The 12,919-nt window shown below is 38.6% G+C and overlaps 1 protein-coding gene across 2 annotated transcripts in view; it reads right to left on the bottom strand.

Annotated features, from left to right (window-relative positions):
- The window catches only part of LOC124787897 (E3 ubiquitin-protein ligase Ubr3), a 289,094-nt gene that overhangs the window by 122,716 nt on the left and 153,459 nt on the right, over positions 1-12,919 (bottom strand). For both annotated transcript variants that reach the window (XM_047254874.1, XM_047254875.1), the window contains exons 11-12: positions 5,961-6,142; positions 5,021-5,160 (exon numbers count right to left, since the gene is read on the bottom strand). In XM_047254874.1, the coding sequence (XP_047110830.1) occupies positions 5,021-5,160; positions 5,961-6,142 (322 nt within the window). The remainder of the gene's footprint in view (positions 1-5,020; positions 5,161-5,960; positions 6,143-12,919) is intronic.

Here is a 12,919-nt window from a genome sequence, read left to right as displayed (position 1 = left end):
CTCTATCCTGTGCAAGCTTCTTCATCTCCCAGTACCTACTGCAACCTACATCCTTCTGAATCTGCTTAGTGTATTCATCTCTTGGTCTCCCTCTACGATTTTTACCCTCAACGCTGCCCTCCAATGCTAAATTGGTGATCCCTTGATGCCTCAGAACATGTCCTACCAACCGATCCCTTCTTCTGGTCAAGTTGTGCCACAAACTTCTCTTCTCCCCAATCCTATTCAATACTTCCTCATTAGTTATGTGATCTACCCATCTAATCTTCTGCATTCTTCTGTAGCACCACATTTCGAAAGCTTCTATTCTCTTCTTGTCCAAACTATTTATCGTCCATGTTTCACTTCCATACATGGCTACACTCCATACGAATACTTTCAGAAATGACTTCCTCACACTTAAATCAATACTGGATGTTAACAAATTTCTCTTCTTCAGAAACGCTTTCCTTGCCATTGCCAGCCTACATTTTATATCCTCTCTACTTCGACCATCATCAGTTATTTTGCTCCCCAAATAGCAAAACTCCTTTACTACTTTAAGTGCCTCATTTCCTAATCTAATTCCCTCAGCATTACCCGACTTAATTAGACTACATTCCATTATCCTTGTTTTGCTTTTGTTGATGTTCATCTTATATCCTCCTTTCAAGACACTGTCCATTCCATTCAACTGCTCTTCCAAGTCCTTTGCTGTCTCTGACAGAATTACAATGTCATCGGCGAACCTCAAAGTTTTTATTTCTTCTCCATGAATTTTAATACCTACTCCGAATTTTTCTTTTGTTTCCTTTACTGCTTGCTCAATATACAGATTGAACAACATCGGGGAGAGGCTACAACCCTGTCTTACTCCCTTCCCAACCACTGCTTCCCTTTCATGTCCCTCGACTCTTATAACTGCCATCTGGTTTCTGTACAAATTGTAAATAGCCTTTCGCTCCCTGTATTTTACCCCTGCCACCTTTAGAATTTGAAAGAGAGTATTCCAGTCAACATTGTCAAAAGCTTTCTCTAAGTCTACAAATGCTAGAAACGTAGGTTTGCCTTTTCTTAATCTTTCTTCTAAGATAAGTCGTAAGGTCAGTATTGCCTCACGTGTTCCAGTGTTTCTACGGAATCCAAACTGATCTTACCCGAGGTTGGCTTCTACTAGTTTTTCCATTCGTCTGTAAAGAATTCGTGTTAGTATTTTGCAGCTGTGACTTATTAAGCTGATAGTTCGGTAATTTTCACATCTGTCAACACCTGCTTTCTTTGGGATTGGAATTATTATATTCTGCTTGAAGTCTGAGGGTATTTCGCCTGTTTCATACATCTTGCTCACCAGATGGTAGAGTTTTGTCAGGACTGGCTCTCCCACGGCCGTCAGTAGTTCCAATGGAATATTGTCTACTCCGGGGGCCTTGTTTCGACTCAGGTCTTTCAGTGCTCTGTCAAACTCTTCACGCAGTATCGTATCTCCCATTTCATCTTCATCTACATCCTCTTCCATTTCCATAATATTGTCCTCAAGTACATCACCCTTGTATAGACCCTCTATATACTCCTTCCACCTTTCTGCTTTCCTTTCTTTGCTTAGAACTGGGTTTCCATCTGAGCTCCTGATATTCATACAAGTCGTTCTCTTATCTCCAAAGGTCTCTTTAATTTTCCTGTAGGCGGTATCTATCTTACCCCTAGTGAGATAGGCCTCAACATCCTTACATTTGTCCTCTAGCCATCGCTGCTTAGCCATTTTGCACTTCCTGTCGATCTCATTTTTGAGACGTTTGTATTCCTTTTTGCCTGTTTCACTTACTGCATTTTTATATTTTCTCCTTTCATCAATTAAATTCAATATTTCTTCTGTTACCCAAGGATTTCTACTAGCCCTCGTCTTTTTACCTACTTGATCCTCTGCTGCCTTCACTACTTCATCCCTCAAAGCTACCCATTCTTCTTCTACTGTATTTATTTCCCCCATTCCAGTCAATTGTTCCCTTATGCTCTCCCTGAATCTGTGTACAACCTCTGGTTCTTTTAGTTTATCCAGGTCCCATCTCCTTAAATTCCCACCTTTTTGCAGTTTCTTCAGTTTTAATCTACAGGTCATAACCAATAGATTGTGGTCAGAGTCCACATCTGCCCCTGGAAATGTCTTACAATTTAAAACCTGGTTCCTAAATCTCTGTCTTACCATTATATAATCTATCTGATACCTTTTAGTATCTCCAGGGTTCTTCCATGTATACAACCTTCTTTCATGATTCTTAAACCAAGTGTTAACTATGATTATGTTGTGCTCTGTGCAAAATTCTACCAGGCGGCTTCCTCTTTCATTTCTGTCCCCCAATCCATATTCACCTACTATGTTTCCTTCTCTTCCTTTTCCTACACTCGAATTCCAGTCACCCATGACTATTAAATTTTCGTCTCCCTTCACAATCTGAATAATTTCTTTTATTTCATCATACATTTCTTCAATTTCTTCGTCATCTGCAGAGCTAGTTGGCATATAAACTTGTACTACTGTAGTAGGTGTGGGCTTCGTATCTATCTTGGCCACAATAGTGCGTTCACTATGCTGTTTGTAGTAGCTTACCCGCATTCCTATTTTCCTGTTCATTATTAAACCTACTCCTGCATTACCCCTATTTGATTTTGTGTTTATAACCCTGTAGTCACCTGACCAGAAGTCTTGTTCCTCCTGCCACCGAACTTCACTAATTCCCACTATATCTAACTTCAACCTATCCATTTCCCTTTTTAAATTTTCTAACCTACCTGCCCGATTAAGGGATCTGACATTCCACGCTCCGATCCGTAGAACGCCAGTTTTCTTTCTCCTGATAACGACATCCTCTTGAGTAGTCCCCGCCCGGAGATCCGAATGGGGGACTATTTTGCCTCCGGAATATTTTACCCAAGAGGACGCCATCATCATGTAATCATACAGTAAAGCTGCATGCCCTCGGGAAAAATTACGGCTGTAGTTTCCCCTTGCTTTCAGCCGTTCGCAGTACCAGCACAGCAAGGCCGTTTTGGTTATTGTTACAAGGCCAGATCAGTCAATCATCCAGACTGTTGCCCTTGCAACTACTGAAAAGGCTGCTGCCCCTCTTCAGGAACCACACGTTTGTCTGGCCTCTCAACAGATACCCCTCCGTTGTGGTTGCACCTACGGTACGGCTATCTGTATCGCTGAGGCACGCAAGCCTCCCCACCAACGGCAAGGTCCATGGTTCATATGTGAATATTTGAGAGAGCACAACAGGTTTTGAAGACAGGACTCTGTTCAACTGATATGATCCAAAAGTAGCCCAAAATTATGGTTTTCAAATCTGTTCTTTAATTATCAAAATGGCTGCAGCTATTTTTCTAATTCCCCTTTGTAACAATTCAACACTTGAAAGTACTACTCATACCGATTTGACATTAGTGTATTAAACAGTTATTAATTTCGAACAAGCTCTGCAGGCATACACAGGTGATTCAGGCTATTACATCAACACAAACAGGTTTCAAAAGAAGACCAAAATTTGCCCCGAATTGCATAAACTGAGAGGGCATATATGATAGACAGTTATACCATTAAGAAAGGATACCGTTACAATGTGATGAATACTTTTACTCTATGAAAAGTGTATCTATCAATCCAATATGCATATTATATGCTGGTCACCCCTTAAAAGAGATTTAGTGACACTGTTGAATACATTCTTTATCCCCCCAAACATTTTCTCACTGGTTATGAACAAACTCTCATTCCAGTTTGGGTAACGTACAATTATCTTAGAAAACACAATGTTTATGGGAAATGTGGACATAATTAATCATTACTGTGGATCTACATTTACAAGAATGTCAAACAACGAATGGTGGAAAAAATATTCTTCTAGTTTATGTAAGTTTCAAATTTTGAACAGTTATTTCCTTTACACCTTGGATAAGATAAAGATAAAAGGAAGGACACATCTTTGTTGCAGAAGAAATCTTGTAATTCAACTTGCAAGTAACATTAGGACCAAAAACTCGAGGAAGAGGGGAAGACCATCATCATCCCAAGCTTAGGAAGTCTGAATTAACAGGTATATTTTATAACCCTCAATAAAAACCAGTCAATGACAGATTGCAATAAATTAAATAAACAAATAAAAATTAAAATAAGAAAATTGAAGACAAAAAGTATTCTGTCTCTCATGGCAAGCAGCTGGAAGCTAAGACTTCATCTGTTGAAATTGTTTTAACAAAGACTATATAAAAATATTCATACACAAGAACACAGTTATTACAGTATTACTGTAATAAACAACTGATGTTACAGCCTTATGGCAGGATTAACTTTTCTGCTTCCTTCTTTGAAACTGTCACACCATTACACTTATCATCAACATCCCATAAAAAATAAATAAGGCTGTCTGGCAGTATTAATTTGTTAGAAAAACTGAAACAAAGTTGGTTGAGCAGGATAACACAGATCCTTGGCCGTAGTCTGCTAATCTCCACAGATGAGTTGGTTAATACACAGTACACTGCACACAGTGATAACTGAAAAACAACACCTTTAAAGTGGTTTGTCAGATACATTCTTTCCACTACTATTTAAGTGTATAATCTGGCACTCTATCGAGCACTCACACACTCTACAATTTTCATACATTTTTTTAAAAATGCCTATGAATATTAAAGGGTGTAATTTGTTCATCAGTTACGAATTCAATGCTCCAGGTCTGTCCCAAATTGTCTTGTATGTCAGACGCCACATTAATCTGTAGCATTTATGAATATGATAGTCTCCTCTGACAATCTCTAAAGTCAAACTGCCTACATCTTCACATCCCTTACAACTGTTTTATTTCGCAGAAAAACGATAATTGAATAATTGTCTATTTGGTGGCCAGTACAATTTTGCCACATACAGTTGTTTAGTTTATCATATGGTTCTCATTAACTAACTACTTAATAACTGTTAGTTAATTAAAAAAAATTACACTTCCCACTACATGTATCAACACGAGTTTTAACTATTAGTACCTACCTAAATTAGTTCTAATGCTCGTCAGAGTAGCTAGAAAAGTCATGCAACTTTCTAGCATGGGTGCATCATGTTCACCGTCAATGTAACTGTTATGACATGCCTGGAAAGGTCCTAGGCTCATCCATTCCATAATGTGGAACCTAAAAATGATGGACAACAGAGTCTGGTTAGCAACTGACAAGAATGAAATGTTCACATGCGAAACCCTAGCTGAATGACAATATGAAAAGATACAGCTTTCTGTACATAAAACAAAACTGTCAATAGTACTGAGTACACTAGGTATTCACAAAACATCAACATATATTATAAAATCCCCTGCTTCATTTTTCAGTCTATACATGTATGCTAATCTCAGGAATTACTATAGGTATCTCAATATTGTTTTCACTAACAGATAACTGATTAACAAAGAAGGTTTGTGTATATAAATTATTACTACTATGCCAGAGAAGTTGTCTAGCTCTGGACACTTAGTGCCACTATGCGAAGCAGAGGGGGCCGCTAGTTCAATATAAAGATTCCACTCCACCTGACATTTCTAAGAAATGGTTACAAGCAGGAATGCAAAATAGATTCTAACAGATTTGTCTCTCCATAAAATTAGGAAATTAATTCTTACAGACAATATAGCACAACAATAATCTAAATGAAACTTCCTGGCTGATTAGAACTGTGTGCCAGATCAAGATTTGAACACAGGACCTTTGCCTTTTGTGGGCAGTGCTCTACTCTCTGAGCTACCAGGCATGACTTACAACCCTTCATCACAGCTCTAAGGTCCCAAGTTCAAGCCTCAGTCTGGCACACTGTTTTAATCTGTCAAAGTTTCGTATCAGTGCACACTCCACTGCAAAGTGGAAATCTCATTCTGGAATAATCTAAATGTACAGCATTTAAATAGGAAAAGTCTCTAGGTAATTCAAAGGCAGATACTTACTTTTCCAACACTGTCATAAGGAAGTTTTCAGGTGGTAGCTGTGTTGCACATATCTGCAACAGGTACAAGTCTGCATCAACCATGGAATTACAGAAGTTGCACTGGATGTAAGTCATTGCTTGTCCTTTTATCTGGAGACCATTACGAACCCACATGCCACTCAAAATCTCATAAAATGCAACCTGCAAAAAATTATGAAGTCCATTAGGCAAACAGACATAAAGAAATATCAATTCCAGTAATGTGCTCATTAATTTGAATACAATTACATTTTAAGTAAATAGCACATCATACAAGAATCTCAGCAGTTATTACTCCTCCCCCGACCTTTTCATTTTCCTGCAGTTCAGGATTGCAGGAGTGAGCTATGGGAAATGGATAATCTCGGACTCTGAAGTACCCCACTGTCAGTAGTGAGAGGAAAAGGGTGCTTGTATCATTTGATAGGAACTGTCACCCACTTCAGAAGCTATGAAACTTACAGCTTTCAGAACAACAAGAAGCATTCTAAAGAAGATACTGCCAAGTCCTGATAGAGTGAGTGCATATGAAAACACATCCATTCTGAGAGAGGCAATCATGAGCCCGCGGCAATGCACCCGTCAACACGCATACTGTCTACAGATGAACTGTCAGTGAGGCACATGTTACAGATTTATATTCAGAATTCCATCTGTAGAAAAAGATGTTGGCTCTGCAGATCAAAAATAAGGTCTTAACGCAATGAGAAGATTTCACTGTGTTTATGCAAGTGATCTATGAAGATGACGCCAAAGTAATAATATTCATGAGTGGTGATGTTCAATTCCCTTGAATGTGTCTTAACAAAGATAACTACTGTTTTCTGGCATCTGAACAGTGCTGTGAAGTCATGAAAGACCTCTTCATCCCAAGTGTGACTGTATAGTGTGTCAATGCTGCTACTGATGTAATCAGGTCTAATAATTTTGAAAAGTGATCGTGAACTTATAATTTTAGATATACATGCAGAACACATTCTTTCTGCCAGAACTGAAGAGACAATGGATACATGTGAAGAGTGCAGGATATGAGAGAGAGAGAGAGAGAGAGAGAGAGAGAGAGAGAGAGAGAGAGAGGGGGGGGGGGGGGGGGGGGTGGGGGAGGGAGTGGGGGGATACTTGAGAGAGTATGCCCACGTTAAAAAAAACTCAAAGTTAATGAAGCCGAAAGCTGCCCTTACAGAAGAAGTGGGTTTGATTAATTAATGTCTGTTGGCCCAAAGTTGTGATTAACTTACGTCAGGGAGTTAAAAATCATACTCTAGAGAATGGAAGCCACTTGGAATATATAATTTTTTGTGAGTGACCACCCGTAAGTCAAACAGAAGGTGTTAACTTTTGACTTTGTATAAATACAAATTCTCTCTTAAAATCAAGATACTACTGTTCATTTGGAAACCATATGTTTCCAGAGGCACTGGAAGTTTGTGGTGCAACTACCTAGAAGCTTGGCATTCTGGTATCAGCAGCATATTTTTAAAATTTTTAAATGAACACAGCACCATTTGACTGTATTATTGTTTATTTAACTATGGCCCAGGTTTTGGTCTTTCATGCAATTTTCAAGTGACTGAGTTCATGTCATTAACATATATTGCAGGACATCAGGCTCAAAATTGGCTATAAATTAAGCAAAATATACACTCCCCACAAAATATGAGATGTAAAATCATCATCTTGTAAAACTATCAGTAAATAATACTGGGAACAGATCAGTTTAATAATAAACAACAATATAATCAAATGGTGCTGTGTTCATTTAAAAATTATTGTAGGACTGTTGGTCAGCAACATCAAAAACTGTTCATCAGCATATTGTTTGTATGCTTGCCTCTGCGCAGAAATCAAAGACTCTTTCTAAAAGCTTCTCCTGTCAGTCCAGTAGCCTTATGCTAGACTGTACCTACTCCTTCAGACACATGGAGCACATTTTTCCATTGAAAAGTACCAAAATGGTCAAAGCAGACCGAATCTAGACTTTCCAGAACAAACTTCAGGACTGTAACACTGAAGCATACTGTCCAATTTGAGAATCCATCCCCACAATGACAGCCATGCGAGTTAAAAGGTAAATACAGGATATTTAAAAGTTTGTTAAATGAAAATATATTTACTTTACAGATGGAAAAAGTACCTTCTCTGCCTATTCTTATTGCCTCCAAATAACAATCAGCAATTGACAATTTATTATGGGTACTGACAGAACAAAGAATAATTTAAAAGGGGTATCTTTGTTTGGATGTGCCATCCCATCATTACTTCCAGGCAGACGACACCAATTAAAATACTAACCTCGACGTAGTATTATTATTCTGGAGGGGTTATGCTGTATTAAATGTTATATTAGAAGCTTTTTAAATATTTTAAAATGCATCTTAGATCTTTTTGTAGGAAATAGTTTTCTGTCCCTATTTCACCTGAATCCTGTTATCGAGGGTTATCACTAAAATTCAAATATGGCACAGGTCCATTTTGGACTATATACCCAATTCTTCATCTTGTCAAAATTAACAAAATATTGCCTCCTTCAATAGAGAGTGGAGGGAAAGGTGGATCATAATAGTCTCATTTATGATCAGGATAAACTTCTTTATGCCATGTTTTATTGCAAAAAAACAAGACAAAGTCTTTGTCACTGTATCAGAAAGTGTTCGATACTGAAACAAATGTCTGTCCCTTGTCTTGACAAAACGATTTTGACACTAGAGCGCAAAGAGAATACACTGATGCTTCACTGAAACAGCACACTGATTAAGCAACACCATCTATGTGGCTTCAAGACAGTCTATTTTGTAAAAAAAGGGCCTTAAACAGCACCAAATAGATTTGTGATCTTCAAAGAGATGGCAAACCAAGTGGTACTTGTATCTGTAATGAGTTCATGTGTTCCAGGTAGAGTTGGTTCTGGCTCACATGGGAGAAGTGGCAGTTGTATAGTAAGAATACATTGTGGTTGCTTCCTTTTTGAAATGGCTTTCGAGACAGCGGAATCAATTTGTGGCTGCCTCAGTGAGAATATAAAGAACTACAGGTTCTAACTGACGAGACAGAAGGAATCATCACTGGCAGAGTACAATTTAGTCGCAACTGTCAATACTAGAGTATCCTAATTTTTTTCCAGTCATTACTTGGTAAGAGTGAATGGGGTGCTGTGTACTCTTAAGAGTTCCGCATACAATGGGGAGTAGGAAGCAATCTGATGAAGCAAGGACGAGAATGTGTGAGAGCAAGAGAAACCTTACTTTCAGAGGTTTTTTGACATACAGGCAATGTGCTAGCGTCCTTTTGTTTTCCTCTTTTATAGCAGCAATTCTGGCAATGTACTGGGCTGCCACTATGGCTATAAGCCGTATAGTGTCTTGTACATTTAGTATCGTGTGAGACCTAACATACATCTGACAAGGACCTATTGTTGGTGTTTACTAAATTGTTGCATCTGTCAGAAATCTATAATTAGTATAGGTACCTACTGCATCAGTGCCGTGACAGTTTGTCACAAAATATTGATTGCTAAACACATCATTACAAAAAATATTAAAGCAACTAGCAGACAGTAAGGGGTTAAACAGAAAGCCCGGAGGACATTAAAGACAGTTGTTACAATATTTTAGGGACTTTAAGACGCAGTTTTTTCTTCGAAAAATTGCCTCCAAAATTCAGGTGCCTCTTATACTCGGAATTAATATAAAAATATCCAGTGTTTGATTTAAAATTCCAGCCAGTCTTAAAAATGGCCATATATTCAATGCCGCAGGAAACCTTTCTCCATCTGGCAACACTGGATTCAACTGGCAACAGCAGTGCACAGATGCGACGAACACAGAGTTGCGGGGATTCACAGGCTTGCTAACACTGTCTTCCTGTCGCTGGGGCATCACAAACCTAGAATCTAGCTTATGATGCCTTATTGCAATCTACGGCGACAGTGAACTTGAAATGAAAGTTATGTGTGTTATCAGTTGTAGTACAATATTTTTTTAGCAGCTAGTTTCGTAAAAAAAAATGAAAGGTATTCGTACCATGTGAGCTATAAATTGAAAGTAAGAACATATGAAGAACATTGTAATAGAACAGGTGAGTGGCATTTCGGCCCATCACAAACACAAAAACCTTTCGCGACTGGCGGGCTAGTAAAAAAAGAGGAAGACTAATTGAGCAAATAGACGACTGAATGCAAAATGGTCAAAACTAGAAGATTACGTACTGAAATAGATTCAAGGACGGCATCAAAATGGCAGTCGAATTAATACAGAAAGGATTCAATTACGCCGCTCGTAAGCTTGCGCTACAGTATAACATAACAGACTTTAAGGGTGGACTTAGTTGGTACTACAGGTTTATGAAGTGTCATGGGCTTAGCATGCAAATCAAAACCAAAAGCTCTTAAAAAGCCATAAGAGTGAAGAGAAAATATTATCTTTGCATCGCTTTATTATTCAACATCGAAAGAAACCCACTGTTGAACTAAGCCAAACAGCGAATATGTATGAAACACTTCCGACATTTGACGTGCCGAGTAACAGGACTGTTGCCACGAAAACTTCTAAAACTGTAAATATAAAAACAAGTGGACACGAAGGAATGCGCTACACTGCTGGCCTTTGATGTTGTGCTGACGGTACTAAACTTAATCCAATGATCATTGTCAAGCGCGAAACAATGCCAAAACCTTTTGAAATACCACCAGGTGGTGTTCACGTACATGACAAAAGGTAGTATGGACGAGGCTGATATGCAACTATGGATTAACAGTGTGTTGTTGATGATTATGTTTAGTATGTGGGGCGCTCAACTGCGTCGTCATCAGCAACCATACAAAGTCCCAATTATGACACAGTCCGTTTTTTATTCACAATCCAATTCCAGTCACTGTCACCAATGTCACCCGACCGGGAATCGAACCCGGGACCCCGTGATCTAGAGGCAATAACGCTAGCCACTAGAACACGAGCTGCGGACATTAACCGAGTGTAGTAGAGAAGGGAAGTTTTATCGTCGAATAAGAGTTCTCTTCTTGTGCTAGATCAGTTTAGTGGTCATTTGAAAAATTCTGTGAAAGAAAAACTGAAACAGGGAAGAAGTACGTACAGAGCTTGCTGTTACTCCGAGAGGACTGACTTCACAACTGCAACCTCTGGATGTCTCAATTAATAAATCATTTAAAGTGTGTATGAGAGACGAATGTAATAAACGGATGATGGATGAAACACAGCATGAATTCACGACGAAGGGTGCTTCAAAACAACCTACAATCAGACAAGTGTGCCAGTGGATGAAACAGCAGTGGTCTAGAGTGAGAAACGATATTATTGTTAAAACTTTCAAGAAGTGCAACATAAAAATAACACTATCGAAAGCAGTGATGATGATGAAGAAGAAGGTTCAAACGACGATTTTCAGAGATTTTAAAGGTGAGTTCCGTTTTATAAACTATGAATTTTCTGTCTGACTTTGCAGTCAAATGATAAAAATATTTTTTTAAAAAAACTGCTTAAAAATGAAGGTGCATCTTATAGTCCGCAGTATCTTCCAGTCCATAAAATACTGTATCCCTAATACGAGAATAAAACATGACAGATTACGATACATACAGTTACCAGTGCCAGGAGCAAAAAAAGGTACAATGAAAACATCAGACACAAAAACTTCTGGCAGCTGTTACTGAAAATAATTTTCCGACTCCACAGAATGTAAGGAGCATCCTGTGATGCAGAGAACCCGAACCTGAACTACTGACTGATGAAAACATATAATGTGCCTGATGGGTCTACATTTGTAGCACTCTCTGCCACGTGGCTTGTTTACCTTTAAGAACATCAGGAGAAGAATTCAACCCGGAAAGTTTTCTTGCCAACTGTGACGCGTAGTGGAGATTCTGTAATGCGTATTACATTGATACTGAGGTTTAGGATGAATTCATCTGTTTCACTGAAGGGAAAATAAATGGTAAGATCTAGAAAACGATTATGCGCAGCTACATTTTATTCAACGGGAAAGACAGTAGTATTAAAAGTTTGCAGCTTTTAAGATGGTAATGCCCCACGTGTATTGTCGGAAGTGTCACACTGCTTTGACAAGTGTAAAGTTGAAACATCAATTCTTCGGCAGCCTCTACAACCACCAAATCTGAATATTTAGTCCCTGTCATTTGTACAGCGAGAAATAAATTGCGCAATTTTTGTGTATTGTATGAAATTAAATTGAGCGCTACATAGGTTCTATAATAGGGCTGTCGAAAAAATATCGAATATTTTTTCAAACAAAAAAAAAAAAAATGTCGAATATGTTGGCAATACTTCTCCCCCCGGTATATCGATATCAAAACGGCAATATCGAGTGCCGATATTTTTATTTTGTGTTATATTTTTTCACAATTTTTGATACGTATTTGTTCTTTTGAAACTAATGTCGAACATAATTTGAGCTTTCATCAGGGCCATTCTTTTTCTTTTAACTGTGTGAAGCAAGTATAATGTGGCACGAAAGAATTCCAGTTGTACTGAGTTGTGGCTGTGTGAGTGGAACAACAATATTTCCGATGTGAAGAAATAGCACACCAATTGTGTTAAAAAGCCAACTACTTCACGTCGGCATTCTTCAAATACATCTGCTGAAAATGATGAACAACAATCTAAATGACAAGCAGTCTTTGCGGTGAGCGGATACGTGTGAGGGAAAAAAACGCTTATGTAATCGGCGCTCGGAGCCACCAACAGAAACTGCAACGTTTAGCTTCGCCACGCAGTTTTGACACTACAACTGTTTGGTCGCTGGCGTTGGCAGATGTGAAAAAACAGGGAAGTCGACATGATGTCTTGCAGACAAATCCGATATGTGGCGAAACCGAGCAAAGGGCCGATTAGACACCTTTTATTGTGACACTTACATGCAATTACCATTGTTAGCAAAGAGGTTATCGGCAAGCGTGAACGTGCAACG

Source organism: Schistocerca piceifrons, chromosome 3, assembly GCF_021461385.2.
Source record: "Schistocerca piceifrons isolate TAMUIC-IGC-003096 chromosome 3, iqSchPice1.1, whole genome shotgun sequence".
NCBI lineage: Eukaryota > Metazoa > Arthropoda > Insecta > Orthoptera > Acrididae > Schistocerca > Schistocerca piceifrons.
The sequence above is the reverse complement of the archived record's forward strand: the minus strand, read 5'-3'. Positions and strand labels throughout refer to the sequence as shown.